Source organism: Panthera onca, chromosome A2, assembly GCF_046562875.1.
Source record: "Panthera onca isolate mPanOnc1 chromosome A2, mPanOnc1 haplotype 2, whole genome shotgun sequence".
Lineage (NCBI taxonomy): Eukaryota > Metazoa > Chordata > Mammalia > Carnivora > Felidae > Panthera > Panthera onca.
In genome coordinates, this window is record NC_138340.1 from 26,572,564 (window position 1) to 26,588,380 (window position 15,817).

A 15,817-nucleotide genomic window follows, 5' to 3' on the forward strand; every position below is an offset into this window, starting at 1 on the left:
AGCCCTAAGAGGCGAGCCTCCCGGCCGGACGTGGGAAGGCTGCGTCCAGGGCCCCAGGCGGCCGGTGCTGCTGTGTGATGTTGGGCGGACCTCAGGCTCTTTGGGTAGGAGTGCCTCAGTCAGAGTGAACATGGTTCAACACCCTTGCCTCTGAGCCTGCAGCTTGTCGGGAGGGATGTGACAGTTGTCCCTGGTAGGCAGCCTCCAGGGTGGCTTGGGGCCGGCCTCCCACACTTTCCATCACTCCCCCTGAAAGCCACCACAAATAACCACACAATGCTGTCTATAGAAATACACATGGCCTTGCTGCCACGGCTTCCCTGGCCTCGTGGCCAGATGGCTTCCGCATCAGTGGGGAGCAACCCCACGCACAGGACAGACCCCCACCCCCACCCCCCACCCCTCTGAGCTCCGTGTCCTGTCTCTTCCCTTACTCTCCCATGAGGGTTAGAAGCAGGCTCTACTATGCCTCCCAGCTCAGGGACCCTAGTGGCCCTGCTGTCATCAGGCCACGTTTCTCTAGCTCCACCCCTGACCTCCATGTGGCCCTGAAGTCAACTCCGTGGTCTCATGCTGGTTTCTGGCTACTTGGGGGTAGGGGAGAAGACTCCCTGGATCCTGGGGGGCAGGGCTCAGGTCTGTGGGAGTCCCTCATCTTCTGGGGTGCAGTGTGACTGTAGGCACCCAGAATTCTCCCTGGGTATTATACAGTCATTTTGTTAGGGCACCAGGAGAACAGCTTTTACATACATTATTTCAGTTCATCCTCACAATAAACTTCTCTGTTACATACTATTGACTATCCCCATTTTACAGATGAGGAAACTGAGGCTCAGAGAGGTGGTCACTTGGCTGGTAAGTGACAACGGTGGGGTTTGAACCCAGGGAAGTAAGCTGGTCACTTGGCTGGTAAGTGACAATGGTAGGGTTTGAACCCAGGGAAGTAAGCTAACTCTAAAATTTGTGCTCTTCCCCACAGCTGTTTGGGAATATGGATGAATTGTGTCCATTTCTTACTTGGTGCCTCAGTTTCCCTATTTGTACAGAGTATAGCATGAGGGCGTGGATGAGAAGGCAAAGGCTACTCCTTGTGCCCAGCCCCGTGATGTGAGGATTCTAGAATAGCCCTCCTTGAGACAAATATTTTGTCCCTAATTTCCTACCAGGATCAGATATTTCCAAAACAGGGTCACTCCCTGTGATCCCAGCCAGATGGGGTCATCGTGCCAAGCTTCTCTGGTCCCTCAGCCTAGAGGCAGGAAGTCTCCTTTTCCCCTCTTCCAGGCTCCCCCTGGATGGGTTTCCTCCTGGAATTCTGGCCTGACCATTTGAGAGCACATATGGCCAAACAACCTGGGAGTCTAGGACTGCCTGCACTGCTGATCGAAAAATGATTCCCAAATCGATTTCAGACCTCAGCCTTGAGCCTAAGAATCCTTAGAGCCTGACCCTACCTGACACTCTCATCTTGTCCAGGTGAGGAGTGGCTTGGGGTCAGTGTTAGCCTGTGGAGAGAAGGAAATCAAATTGGAAACTGGCACCTGGGGTCTGAAAACAAATAAGGCTGACAATTAGGGACAGGTACCTCGAACAGAGGAGATCACAGACCTTTCGGTTTGGTTCCTCACCATCTGCCATCTGTTCCCTCTCTGCCTCCACATCTCCTTCACTTTTGTCCCTAGAACTTTATTCAATTCAGCATGTCTTTTTTGGTGCAGACATTGGCCAGTGGAGGAAGGTGAAGTCTGCCAGCCACTGTCTCTTGGAGGGCTGGCTTATTCACTCATCCATCCATTCATCCTCCCTCCCTCCCTCCCTCCCTTCCTTCCTCCCTCCCTCCTTTCTTCCTCACTCCCTCCTTTCCTTCCTTCCTTCCTTCCTTCCCTCCAGCTAGCCAAGAGACATTGAACTTGAGCTAGCTAGCCCTAGTCAAACCAGCAGGAAGACAGAAGCTCGAGTGAGCTCGAGTGAGAGTACCAAAATGAAGAGTAATGAGGACTCTCCCATGACGGCTGAGTTTGCACAGGGCGCTATATATGCAATTGAATCCTCCTTGAATTCTCACACTCCCCCATTTTAAGGGTAGGTAGACCAAGGCTCGTTATGGTTAAGCCCAGGATTATTCAGCTTGTAAGGATCAGAGTCAGAATTTGGATGCAGGTCTCCACTGCCCAATCCCCACAGGGTCCCATTGCCAGTGCTTTTGTCTCAGGAGAATCGAAATTGGGGTTTCCTCCCTTCTTGAGCCCTGGGCAGGGGTAGGGTTGTCCTTGGCCCCTCCTCCTTTCCCCTGTGCCACCCCCCAAGTGCTGGGCAGTTACCAGTGATTTGGCAGCTTTGAAGACCCCCAGTAAGTCTCTAGAGACAGAATGGAGGGGAGGGCAGGGCTGGTGGTAACTGTTCCACGTCTGTGACCCGCTGCAGCCAGCTGGAGGGGCCCTGACCTCAAGGACTACTCCCACCACTCTTCCTGCCCCTCCCATCCCAGAATCTTCTTTATCCTAAGAATCTATCTCAACAGACGCGGTCTCCAAAGTCCAACTGTCAAGGACCCAGATAAGAGACAGGAGGCTTGAGGTCTGCCACTGAAGCAGTGGGCTGGGTCAGTCCTTGACATTTAAACAAGAGCAAGCTCCAGTGCAAATCTGCATTTCCTTTTGTTAAGCAAGTATAAAAAAACGCTCCCCTCCCCCCACTCTGGCCCCGCCTTCCAGGTCCTTCCAGGTGAGAGAAGTGAGCCGTGCCTGACACCACCCACAGAGATTTTGTGGGACTTTAACTTCCTGAAATTCAAATTACCACCGCTCCCCTTTTTTTCCAGATACAAAAGCATGTTATGCTTTTGAATGTTCATAGGATGTGACCTACAGTGAACAGCGACTTACAGAGAGCCCAGGCCAGGGATGAGGCTGGCAGGACATTCTGTGGGATCCCCATATGTGGAGGCTCCAGGAGAGCTGGGGGCCCAGCCGGATGGAAGGAAGTATGAGGACAGGGTCAGATAGATGAGGTGGCACAGATGAACAGATACTGATATTCGCGGACAGCGAGTCAGAGACAGAGCTTGGAGAGAGCAAGGACAAGGGGACAGGGAGACGGCAGAGATATAAAGAGAGAAAGAATGAGACAGGGACAGAGGATGAGAACAGATAAAGGGGCAGAGGTAAAGAGCAAATACTCACAACATGCACTTACCCAGATTCAAAGGGAGAAAGAGTGCCATTCAGAAAGACATAAGAAAGATAGGACAGAGGCTGGGGCACATACCTGGGCAGGGGGCTAGCTTCTCCCTGGCATGCCCATGCCAAGCAGGGTTCTGGCTTCAGGGTGGGGGTGGGGAGGGGAGGGGCAGCGACGGCTCTTCCAGCCGGACGTGTCCACTCTGCACCTGCAGGGCTCTCCAGTCTCCTGAGTCCCTGGCTGGCTCACCCTGGCAGCCCGTGGGTGCTCTGGAGACTCCAGCTCCAGAGTCGAGGGCTCCGGGACTAGACTGCTGGGGGCGGAGAGGGAGGAAGACCGGCCCTTGGGACAGGTACGCAGGGTGGGGCAAAAATTCCCTCTGTAGCCACCCAGACCCAAAAGTCTCTTTCCTACCTGTTCTTGCGAGATTTGTCTGTCACAACCTGTTATTCAGGTTACGTAGCTGTGGGGCAAAGGTGCAGGGAGAGAGGTCTTCCTGCCCTCGCATGCTGGCTTGAGGCCTAGGCATACATATGGTGGCTCCAGGGTGGTAGGTGGTCACAAGGTCAGCAGGGTGGGAGGGTGGAAAGTAGGGGATGGGGGAGGAGAGGTGCGGAGTGGGAGGGCAGAGCCCCTTTTTCACCCTCGAGGTCCTTGAGCCTCTCCCTTTGTCCTGCCCCTCCCCTTGAGCCCCTTTGGACTGGTTGTAGTTCTTTTGCATAAGCCCCAAGCATCGTTTTCTTTTCCAAGGCAGGCCTTATCTCCTGTAGGTCTAGGGCAATGCTGAGCACGGAGGAGGTGCTCTGTGAATATTTTGGGACTGAATGAACTCCATTCTTGCCTAGTTCTGAAAGGTTAGGACAGTTAAAGTTCAGAGAGGACAAGTGACTTGTCTAAGGCCACACAGCCAATTGTGGATTTCCTTTCTGAAGCATTCTCTGAGCACACATGGCAAGGCAGGCTGTGCATTAGGCAGGGGTGTATGGCTACGAGCAAGACACACTCTGGAATGTTCCTGGGCCTTTGCACCCCTAGTCCCTGTCTGTACACCGTTCCTCTGCCTCTTTGCCTGGAACACTCCTACTTATCCTCGGGTCTCAGTGTAGGAGTCACTTCCTCTGGGAAGCTTTCCTGGACCCTCCACATCAAGGTGAAATACCTACGTGTGGTCCTGGAGGAGGGGACACTTGTCATGGCACCTCACCCTGTCGTAAGGGGCTGGTCAGGGAGAGCACTGTGATTTCTTTGTGATTGGTTCAGAAGGGGGCATGTGACCCAAGCAAGACTAATTAGAGTTTTTCCTGGGACAGATGTGTGGAAACTGGGGAGAAAGAAGCTATTTTTTACCAGGTTACTCTAAGCTAGCCATCTGTGAGTCTGGGGCCATTGTAACACATCACCCCCTGCTGTGGGCAAGTCCCGACAGAAGGTGTAAATGCCAGGGCTGAGTAGTGGGGCATACTTGAGAGAATCAGGGAGGAAAAAGTCTGTATTGTCAGGAAAGAGGATGGACTTTGGGTCCATTGGACACACCTGGGTTAGTCACTCAATACTTGTGTGCTTTGGGGCACATCTCTCTGGGCCCCAATTCGTCCTTTGTGAAATGAGGGTGATGCTATCTACGTGTCCCGAAAGGGGTGTCAGGCAGGGAGGCTGTCTGCCTACAAGGGTTTTGCTGGCCTGTTGGCCCCACTCGCCCTGATGCTTCCTCCTAGCACCCTTCTTGGCAGGATTCTATTCGGATGTTTACTTTTCCTACGAAACCAAAATGTCATCACAGCCAGCTTGTTTGTGACATTCCTTAATGGCCCTCTAGGAGCTGAGAAATCAGCTTCTTCCTGTTTCCTGGAGCCCTCTTTACTCAGGTGCCTTGGAGCTTAACCTTTGAGCTCTGTCCCAGAGCCAAGATGAATGGAGAAGGGGTTACTCTCTATCCAGTCTAGGAGGGTTGAGGAAAGTACCTTAATTGGAAAGCACTTATTTCAAGTGGGTATTTCCCCTGCTTAAACCTGGTCTATGGTCCCGAAAGCTCTCAGGATGAAGGCCAAAGTATCTCACATGGAGGCCTTGGATGATTTTAACCCTGGCACGAGATTGACCTTGCCAAGCTCATCATCTGCTGTCCCCACTTTGCTTTCTGCTCTAAACACTCAGAGCTGCCCTGAATGAGGCTCTCTCTCCCCCTCCAGCCTCACACATGCTGTTCTCTCTATGTGGACTGCTCTCCCCTGACTCATCCACTTGGGCAGCTTTTCCTTGTCCTCAGGTCCTTACCCAAGCAGCCCTTTGTCGTTGGAAAGACAGAACCTGGAAGCTGTTTCCTAGCTCATCCCAAGGACCCAGGCTCAGCCAACAGTCACTCCTGAATCAGCTCTGAGCCACAGGTAAAATGGAAAGAGCTCTGCAAACAGCGCTCTGCATTTTCCCTGGCTTGGGCGTTAGCCACGGGTTCAACTTCGCTCTCTGATTTTCAGGTCATTTCCAACGAGGCATGAACTTGAGGCCAGATACGGAGCTCGGAGAAATCAGATTGCAGTTAGCACCAACTGTTGCTTTATGGCTGCACTTTTATTTGCTTTAGCCCTTCAGGTTTTCCGGCACCTGCTGGCAATCAGGTTTCCTCCTCTCTGCCCAGAACCATACCTCAAATTGCTGCCCAAATTCTGGAGCAGGGAAAAACCCGTTTAGATACACCTGGGAGAAGAAATGGCGAACACATGGTGTGTGCGCGGTCTCTCATCCTCCTGTGACCGTGGAAGACATCAACAACCCATACTGATCTCGGCTTCGGAGTCTTTTCTACGTGCGGGGCACCTGGGCTGCTCAGCCGGTTAAGCGTCTGACTTTTAACTTTGGCTCAGGCCATGATCTCATGGGTTCATGAGATTGAGCCCCACATAGGGCTCTGAGCTGACAGCCTGCTTCTCCCTCTCCCTCTCCCTTCTGGCCCTCTCCCACTCACACATGGGTACACACTCTCTCTCCAAATAAACTTTTTTAAAAAAGAATCTTTTCAATGTACTGCTTTAAGCAGAAACAATTTCCACTGCTGTCTTAGAGATTTACTGAAGAAGAAAACAGCAGACACTCGCCATTCTAGGAAATACCGTTAGTGTGATACCCCACCTGAGGGGTTTCTCTTGGCCCCCCTGGGTCAGGCTGGGAGAGTCAGGGAGTTAATTTCCCTAGGAGCAGCTCTCAGCTAGTATGGTTGAGAGTCTGAGGATCCTACCCTGGCTTTCTCATCCTAGGTATTTTTTTTTTATAAATCTTTTTTTTAAGTTTACTTATTTATTTTTGAGAGAGAGAGAGAGAGAGAGAGAGAGAGAGAGAAAGCAGGGGAGGGGCAGAGAGAGAGGGAGTCAGAGAATCAATCCCAAGCAGGCTCTGTGCGGCCAACACAGAGCCCGATTCGGGGCTTGAACCATGAACTGTGAGACCATGACCTGAGCCAAAACCAAGAGTTGGAGGCTTAATCAACTGAGCCACCCAGGTGCCCCTAGGTGAGTACTATGGGTTGATTGTGTCCCCCGCAGATGTATATGTTGAGGTTCTACCCCTCAGGACCTCAGAATGTGACCTTATTTGGAAATGGGGTCATTGTAGATCTAATTAGTTATGGTGAGGTCAATAGGGTGGGCCCCTAATCCGATAGGACTGGAATTTTTCTTTTTTTAAATGTTTATATATTTTATCTTGAGAGAGAGAGAGAGAGAGAGAGAGTCCCAAACTGAAAGTGAGAAGCCCCACATGGGGCTCAGACTCATGAACAGTGAGATCATGACCTGAGCCTAAATTGAATCAGACGCTTTACCAACTGAGCCACCCAGATGCCCATGACTGGAATTTTTCTGAAAAGGAGAAATTTGGGTGCAGAGATCCACACAGAGAGAGTGCCGTGTGAAGACTGGAGTCACACTGCCATATGCTGTGGAACTACCAGGAGCTGGGAGACAGGCTTGGACAGCTTCTTCCCAAGCATCTCCAGGGGCAGTGTGGCCCTGCCGACACCTCGGGGTCAGACTTCCAGGCTCCAGGACTGGGAGGCCCAATACACTTATGGCAGCCCAGGCTGTCTCAACAGGGGCCATATCCGAGGTGGCTCCCTGGCTGTCGCCCATAGTTCCACTAAAGAATGGGGCCTCAGTGGCCCATAGTAACCTGTTGGACACAACACCCTTTATGGGGTCCTTCCCTTCCCTGTCTCACCATCTGTCCCATCCCCTGCCAGTGCCACCTGGGAGCTCTCCCCAAATAAACTACTTTCCTTGAATCTTTTTCTTAGGGTCTACCTCTGAGGAAACCAACTCAAAATGGTGTAAGATGGACCTGTCCTTCCCTCCCCTTGGGCTTACTTGTGTGGGGCCTCCTGGCTCCCCACAGCACCACCCTTCTCCCCGCTTCTGACCACAGCTCTCCCAAAGACCTAGCCCCACCTGTGATGGGGTCTCTCTTCCTCCTCTTTCAGGCCCACCTGGGCCTTCTCACCTGGGAAGCCCCCTCACTTTCCCATCACCTCTGCCTGGGAGTGACAACCTGTGTCATCCTACCCCAAGGAGGGCGAGCCCTCATCCGGCCACCTCCACCTCTTCCTGGAAGCATGTTTTTCTGACTTTTCTTCTTGCCTTAACCCCAGCCCCGGGGGAGCCCCTCTGTCAGGAGAGAGGGGCCAGATTTTTCTCAGTGAGCTCTTGAGAGCCAAACTTGCTTGAGCTAATAATAAAAATAATAAACTATCAACAAAATAACACAACTAGCTACCATTTATTGAGTGCTTACTGTGCAGCTGGAATTAGGCTAAGAATTTTATGTATCTGTCTCGCCAAATCTCCATGGCAACCCTGTGAGTTGGAAACTACTGTCTCTTCTTCTCAGCGGAGGAAGCTGAGGCCTGAAGGGGGTGGGTGATGTGCCCATGGTCTCCCAGCTGTGGTAGCAGAGGGGAGATCCACACCATCAGCTGCAGGCAGCAGATGGCGACAACACCGGCGTCTGGCAGGCCTCAGGCAGGCTCACACTCACCAAATCCCAACAAGGAAGGGAACTGGGTCCAACAGGGGTTCTGTGTGCCTGGGACTAAGGCTTGACTCAAGAAAAGGAGGTATTTTAACTGGAACCCAAAGGATAATTCTACAACAGGAGAGGGTCCTAACCTCAGGCCACTGAGGGCTCACATTTTCCTTCATGTGAGTAACTGAGTCTTTGGCGCAGGGAGGGCATGCACGAGCCTTTGTGCAGCCACTCTGACCTCCGTCCATGGCTGATCTAATGAAGCAAACACAGCATTTTTCTGGCTAGTAACAGAGGGGGCTCAGACTGACTCCCACCAGTCTCCTGGGGCTGGCACATGAGATTTGTCATCCTTGGAGTGGGGACTTCTCAGTGGGGGGCAAGGGCCAGCCTGATTTGGAGCTGGGTCCTCTCCACAGCATGGGCCTTCTGGAGCCAGAGGAGACATACTGGATGTAACAGAAGCCTCTCTCTTCTCTCAGACAAGCCTGAGACAGCACACGGTCATGAGCTGAGCAGGTCTGAGGCTTCTGAGTCTGCTTGGTCAGGAGTTATTTGGGGATCTCTATGACATCTTTTTGTTTTTAAAAGCCAACTCAGTCATTCATCCTACATTTCCTGAGGCTCTCTTCTGTACCATCACAATGCTGGGGGGGCCTGGGACAGAGCAGAGAACCAATCAAGTTCTCGCCTTCTGGAAATGCACAGCACAGCTGGGAGGGACAAGTATGTGGATGGTTACAGTGCAGTGGGCTAGGTGCTCTGGTAGGTGTTTCTCCAGGGGACTTCCTGGCTAGGAGGCTATCAGAGAATGCTTCCTGGAGGAAGTGGCATCTAGGCAGATAGACTTCCCCTGGAAAGTGTTCCAGGCAGAGGGAGCAGCATGTGCAGAGGCTCAGAGGAGAGGTGGAACCTGATACTCTGATGGTAGAGACCAAAGTGAAGGGGGAAGGGGAATATTCATTAGAGCCTTAAGGATGAGACTAATGTAATGACCTTGGGCTTTGTTCTCAGGGTCATGAGGGGGCCATGGGAAGAATTAAACGGGGCCAGTGATAAATCCTCAGCTCAGTGTGGAGAAGGTAGCACCTCCTCCAAGAAGCCTTCCCTGACCCCTGGCTCCTGGCCTTTCAGTGGAGAATCCGCCATAAGGCACCTTGTCATGCTTCATGGTCAGCCTGATTTGGAGGCCATCTTCCTCTCTAGGCTGTGACTCTTGAGGGCCTTCCTCATCAGGTCCCCGGTGCTACAACCAAGGCATAGCAGTTGTGCAGTAAGTGTCATTAGAAGGAAGTGAGTGACTTTCTGTTTGGGAAAGAAACTAGGGGAGAAACCATCCCAAACACACCAGAACTTGCTCCCTCCACCCAGCTGTCTTCGTCCTTTACCCCACACTCAACAGTGCTCTCCAAAGTGAACTCTGTCCAGAGGATGGGCTCAGACTTTGGAATCTGCGTAGCCTCTTCTGGCTAAATGCAAGCTCAGGCTATTTTCCTCGTCATCCTTGGAAATTCTGTGGAGTTTGTCTCCAAAGGCAGGGGGCGCTAATTACTCTTCCAGGGCTTCTTTCTGTTCGCCCATGGGGGCAGGATTCCTGACAAGGGACAAATTCCGCATGCTTGGGTGTGGGTGGTGGACGCTGCAGGGGGACAGAGGCCACAGGGCCTGAGGGAGACACTCAGCATGTAGACAAGAAGACTGAAGTCGAAGGACATGATGGAGTGGAAAAGAAGCAGAGACACGAAGATACTGAAAGTGACAGACATATTGACAGACACACATGCACTAGCATGTGGTCATTCGTGTGTGTGCACCCCCCCCCCCCCCCCAATGAGTCAGGTGCTTCTAAAAGTCCCACCTGGAACCAGGGGACATGTGTGGCCCTGCCCAGACCTGGTTGCCACTTGGCCTGAGTTTCCAGTCATCCCTGAAGGCTGTCCTGAATCCTGACCACGAGGTCCAGGCCTGGGAAAGGTAATCAAAGGAACCAGAGGCTGCCTTTCATCCTCTAAAGGGTCCTTCTTGTAAGCCTCCGGTATTTATAGGCAATTATTGATCATGTCACCAATACATACGGACAGAAACCACAAATAAATCTGTAAACAATAAGGATGGTGGCTTGAGTCATTTGTTCCAGTGACATTTATTTCAGAAGGAAATAAACCCATTGTTTCCATTATGGCCTGTTTTAATTTTATTTATTGATTTTGATGGTCTTCTCCAGCTCCGGCTGGTGCTAGAATTACTGGGCCATGCAAGGCTGCACAGCAGGAGATGCGAGAAGGTGTGAGGACACACAGGAGGCCTCTTACTCCCCAAGTTCCTGGGATGTTTCCCAGAATAAGACAAAAACACATGTGCCGGCAGCTGCTCTGAGGTTTGTGTATTTTAACTAATTTAATCGTCAGCAGCTTAATGAGGAATTTGGGGAAACCGAGGCACAGAACCTCAGGTCACAGCTGGTAAGAGACAGAGGAAGAAAAGGATCCCAGTGATGAGCTCAGGAGCCCTTTTGCATCACTTTGACTCCTCTAGACCAGGGTTCTGCAGTTTTCTGCAAAGGACCAGAGGAATTATTTTGGGCTTTCTGGGCTATATGTTCCCAGTCACAGCTACTGAACTCTGCCATTGTAGTGGGAAAGCAGCAGTAGGAGCAGTATGTAAATGAATGAACGTGGCTGTGTTCTAATAAAACTTTATTTATAAAAACAGGTGGCTGCTGGATTTGGCCATGGGCCTTAGACTGTTTGACCCTGATCTGGGTGTTGCACCCTCTTAGCCCAAGGGGGACACGAACCTGGAGCTCCTGAGCTTCAACCTGCCTGAGTTTGGCTCAACCATTGGTGGTGGAGAAGGAAGGTTTCTGTGGGATAAGAGACAGTTCCTACAATTCTGTTCCTCCTACCCAGCAGCCTGTGTCCTCCTCAAGAGTGGATCCACCAGCCCCCTGCTTGCTTAGGGCCCAGCCGCCTGTCCTTGGACTTTCCTCCAAATTCACCCGACTGGATTATCACCTAAGGTGCTTTGTTCAGTGCCCGGCACTCAGGAGGTACCCAGGAAATAGCAGCTCTAGCCATATTTGCACCTTCAGGTTTGCAGAGGCTTCATCTGGCCCCAGGGATTTCGAGTCTGTATAATATGGTAGTTGAATGCAGGCTTTGGAACCCCAACTGCGCTCTGTCATGGGCTGTGGATATAGTCCTCTCAGCTTTAGTTTCCTTATCTATATGTGGCCACCACAATCGCTAATTTAGTAAAAATTAAATTCAAGAATACACCCCAAGCACAGTACCTGCTATGGACCGTGATGGTTATTGAGCAAGTAGGCCCCCTTGCACTCTGCCTTGGGGATGCACCTGTGCCTCCATCCTTCCTCCCAAGGAGGCAGAAATCCCTCCAGAACGAGAGAATAGTGTGCTCTGGATAGGGAATGGGTTCCTCCAGGCCCTGATAGAGCAGCAGGAGAAAGGAGGAGGTCACCTGGCCAAACATGCAGCCCTTCCCCTTCTTCAAGGGCGTAGGGTAATCTCAGGTTGTGGGGCCCTTCCCTCCTCCTCAAGGGGGTGGGGTAATCTCAGGCTGTGGGGCATCTTTGGGTACGTTAGCCGGAGAGGACAGTTTGTGCCACCAGAATTTCTCTTTGCTGAGAGTCTGGCTGTATGTCATTGGAGAGAACTATTGTATTAGGCTGGGACTGTCTGGAGCATCTGGGTTCATCCCCTGAGCCATGGCAGGCTTGCTGGTGGCCTGTCTGAATCTCTTCAGCAGGTCAAGCATGACAAAACTCACCTCAGACCCAGTGGGCAATTCTAATTCTTTCCATGAGAGACAGCTGGGTCTTGGCCTGTTTGATTAATCAAGATGGTGGCCTCCACAATGAAGTCAATGGGGTTTTGGGAAGGCTTTGGGAGATAAATCTTCCCGAGAGATGTGTGGGATCCAGACATCTCTAAAGGAGAAATAATCTTAATAATAATCATAATAATGATTCTAATAAGTATTAATACTGTTAGTTGGCCAGTTTGGAGCCTGGTGTCCTTCCACTTATTCTCAACAATATTGTGAGGCAAATTCTTTTTTTTTTTAATGTTTATTTATTTTTTAGAGAGAGTGAGAGAGACAGAGTGTGAGTGGGGGAGGGGCAGAGAGAGAGGGAGACACAGAATCCAAAGCAGGCTCCAGGCTCTGAGGTGTCAGCACAGAGCTTGACATGGGGCTTGAACTCACGAACTGTGAGATCATGACCTGAGCCGAAGTTGGACGCTTAACCCACTGAGCCACCCAGGTGCCCTGTGAAGCAGATTCTTTTATTGACTTCATTTTTACCAGTGAGAGGCTTAGAGAGATTGAGTGATTTGCCCAAGGTTACCTGAGTGGAGCGACTGATGCAATATTGCCATCCATGACTTTACTAACTGTGATGAAATGAAGTAGGGGTGATTGGAGCTAGACTGTGGTGGATGCCTGCTGCTTTGGTCGTCTTTCCAGCATCCGTTTTCCCTTTGTCTGGCGCTCACCCTGATTTTCCTTTGGGAATCAAACTCCTTTCCTCTGCTGTCTGCTGTGCAGTTGGCTAGGGCCGGCCCCATTCCTGGCTCTAAGTGTGGCCATGTGGCCCAAGCCTAACTCCATTTCATGGTCACAGAGATGGGCAGGCAACCCAGGCTGAGGAGATCAGAGCCCTCACAGGGCTTTTGACACACTTACCAGGAAAGAGGATCTGGCTTTCTGCTGGGATCACTGACTTGAGACGACTTAGAACTGGAGATATTGATGGGTATCTGCCACTGTGTGGGAGCACCTTGCCTGAGAACAAAGCCATATGGAGGAAAGGATCCCAGAGATAGAGTCAGAGTGCTGGGGATGTAACCGAGCCTCTAGATCCAGCCTTGCCTGAAGGCGGTATATCTCTGGACTTTTCCATATGTGAGCCAATATACATCCTTCATTTGTTGGGCTGGTTTGAGGGTTTTTGTTTTTGTTTGTTTTTGGTTTTTTTGTCACTTGTACCCAGAAGGGTACCACCTGATACACAAGGATTTTCTCATTTTCAGCCAAAGTTACAACCACAGACAGGTGAGGCAACTTGCCCAATGTAACACAGTCAGAAGAAAGGCAGAGCTGGGATTCAAACTCCAGAAGTGGTGCTCTTTCCACGACATCTACACCTTTGTCTCCCCGTGCTACGCCCTTGGGGAGCAGACCTTGACATTCCCACCTCTGTTTCCCAGGGCCTCCCAAAGCAAGGGATTGGCACCAAGCATAGCAAGTGTCTGCCCTTTCCACGAGGCCCACCCTGTGGGACACCAGGCCAGCCGGCGGCCGCCACCCCCCTGCGGGCTGGTTGCTGCCCAGCCAGTATTAGACAGGCTGGTCTCACGTGAGAAGGAGCTGCCCAACCCAAACACATGCTGGCAAAGCATGGCTTCCAGCATTCCCCACCTGAGGAGATAACCCTCAGCCTTGCAAGCTTCCAAATTCCTATTGGAGTGGTTGGGCAGGCTGTGTGTAGACATGGAGGTAAGCTCAGAGAGAGGGGCGTGAATGGTGACCGTGTGACAGAATCTGTGCCTCGTCGCAGGAGACCGGCCCGTCTCATACTGGCGGGCCTCGCACGGCATCCGGTGGGCAGTGGCCAGCCTGAATGGCGAGCTGCCGGACGCACCAGGGCAGACAGACAGAAGGACAGACTAGGGCAAACACTGGGTAAAGCCAAACTCCTCCTCACAACTATGCTCAGCCTGGGCATGAGCACCGGGCCATCCTCACCTCCCTTTGCCAGCGCCTGCCCCCTCCCTGCAGGACTGCCCCTCCTCGCCCCTCCTCCCTCTCCTCCTTCTCTTAAATCCTGCCAAATGCTCACCTCCCCTGCCCTCCTGCTCTGGCTGGCATTCCTCAGCAAATTTATGCTCAGAGAAGTCTGTCCTGACTCCTACCTCCTTTATGGTACACGTCCAGAGCGTTTTGAAATGACTGTACAAATTGTTTTTTACCGGATGACTAGAGCCATACCTGTTTTTTAAAAATCCTGTCTTGTTAATCATCGTGTCCTTGTTTAACTGCCATGTAGGAAGTGCTCAGTTAATGCTCACTGAGTGAGCCTCCTGTACCGGCTCTGTTCCAGCCACGGACTTTGAATCCACCGAAGCAGAGAGGCAGTGGTACCTAGTGCCGGGGGCATACATTTTGCAGTGACATTGCTCAGGCGAGTTTTTGAGTCTTTCTGTGCCTTCGTTCCTCATCTGCAAAATGGGAGTGATAATGGTGCCTCCCTCACAGAGGTGATATGAAGATTAGATAAGCCCTAGATAGGACACAGAGCCTGGCACATAATAGATGCTCTTTTATGTGTTTTTGTGATTATTATCCTAGATGCCTAGACAGAGAACTACAGGGATTAATAGGGGATAGCCACACTTTCACTCCCATTTTACAGATAAGAAAACTGAGGTTTAGTGAAGGGAAGAGACTAGTCCAAAATTACACAGCTAGAAAATTTATCAAGACTACAATACCTTTGGGGCACCCAGGTGGCTCAGTTGGTTTTCAGTGTTCGACTCTTAATTTCGGCTCAGGTCAGGATCTCAGGGTCGAAAATGAGCCTTGTGTCGGGCTCTGTGCTGAACATAAAACCTGCTTGAGATTCTCTCTCTCTCTCTCTCTCTCTCTTTCTCTCTCTCTCTCTGTCTCCCTCTGCCCATCTCCCCACTCGTGCACTCTCTGGTCTCTCAAAAAAAAAAATCACATACTTTGTTGTAAGTTTTCACATCATTATTTTCAGAGAAAAATGAGATTTGGGGCCTTCTTTGTTCATTCCTCGAATACTGGTGTGAGTCATGGTTGATGCTCAAATGTTTTTTGAATGAAGAGATGAACGAATGAATGAACGCCAAAGGGCTCCCGTGGTTGAGGAAAAAAGCCTGCGATGCAGATGATCAGATCCCTGGCTTCCATGTCTTGTCTGCACGTTCCTTATCTTCCGTCTGCCCTACTTCTATTTTCGTTTCTGTCAATAATGTGGAACCCAAAGTATAGCCCTTTCCAGGCTGGTGAACATACCTGAGGGTTCAAGGCTCCCACGTCCCTGCGTCAGTAGAGAAGATGAGATGTTCCAGCTGGTGCTTTGGGTCCTGGACCCCAGCCAGCCAACCCCCTGGGCCGGCAGCTGAGGGAGGCCAGCCTGCTGGTTCTTGGAGGGGCTGGGGCCTCCCAGGTGGTCTCTCTAGATCTAGCAGGCCCAAAGGTAGGGACAAAGTGGCTCATGGGCTCTTGGGTGGGCTCCCCCTGGTCCTGCCCTGGCCCTGCCCTCCTGCGAAGAAGCCTGTGAAGAAACCCTCCCTGCCCTGTTAAACAATCTTCCCCGGAAGGAGGAAATTAATCTAAGGGCTCACCGGGAGGAAATGAGTCCAAAGTCTTGCCTGGTTGAAGAGCCACTTGGAGCCCTGGCTTAGGCCTGCGTGTAAGTAGGTGTCTCTTCCCCACAGATATCTCCTGGCCTTGGCAGAGGAACTTCGGGTGGGGATTTGAGCAACTCAACCAGGAATGAAATACCACAGTCACTGTTTGAGAAAGCAACACAAAACACAGCATGGCACCACGGCCCAAAACAAACCCACCCCATGCTGGC

At 51.4% G+C, this 15,817-nt stretch overlaps 1 protein-coding gene across 7 annotated transcripts in view; it reads right to left on the bottom strand.

Moving 5' to 3' along the window:
- The window catches only part of FAM3D (FAM3 metabolism regulating signaling molecule D), a 34,645-nt gene extending 19,089 nt beyond the window's left edge, over positions 1-15,556 (bottom strand). Inside the window, exons 1-3 of one of the 7 annotated variants that reach the window (XM_060631443.3) lie at positions 15,250-15,556; positions 12,898-12,996; positions 1,455-1,505 (exon numbers count right to left, since the gene is read on the bottom strand). In XM_060631443.3, the coding sequence (XP_060487426.1) occupies positions 1,455-1,467 (13 nt within the window). In that variant the 5' untranslated portion in view covers positions 1,468-1,505; positions 12,898-12,996; positions 15,250-15,556. Of the gene's footprint in view, positions 1-1,454; positions 1,508-2,321; positions 2,440-3,267; positions 3,444-3,594; positions 3,644-12,897; positions 12,997-15,249 lie in introns of those variants that run through there. The other 6 variants (XM_060631435.3, XM_060631437.3, XM_060631438.2 and 3 more) reach the window with 6 other exon arrangements.
- Between the last annotated feature and the right edge of the window lie 261 nt (positions 15,557-15,817).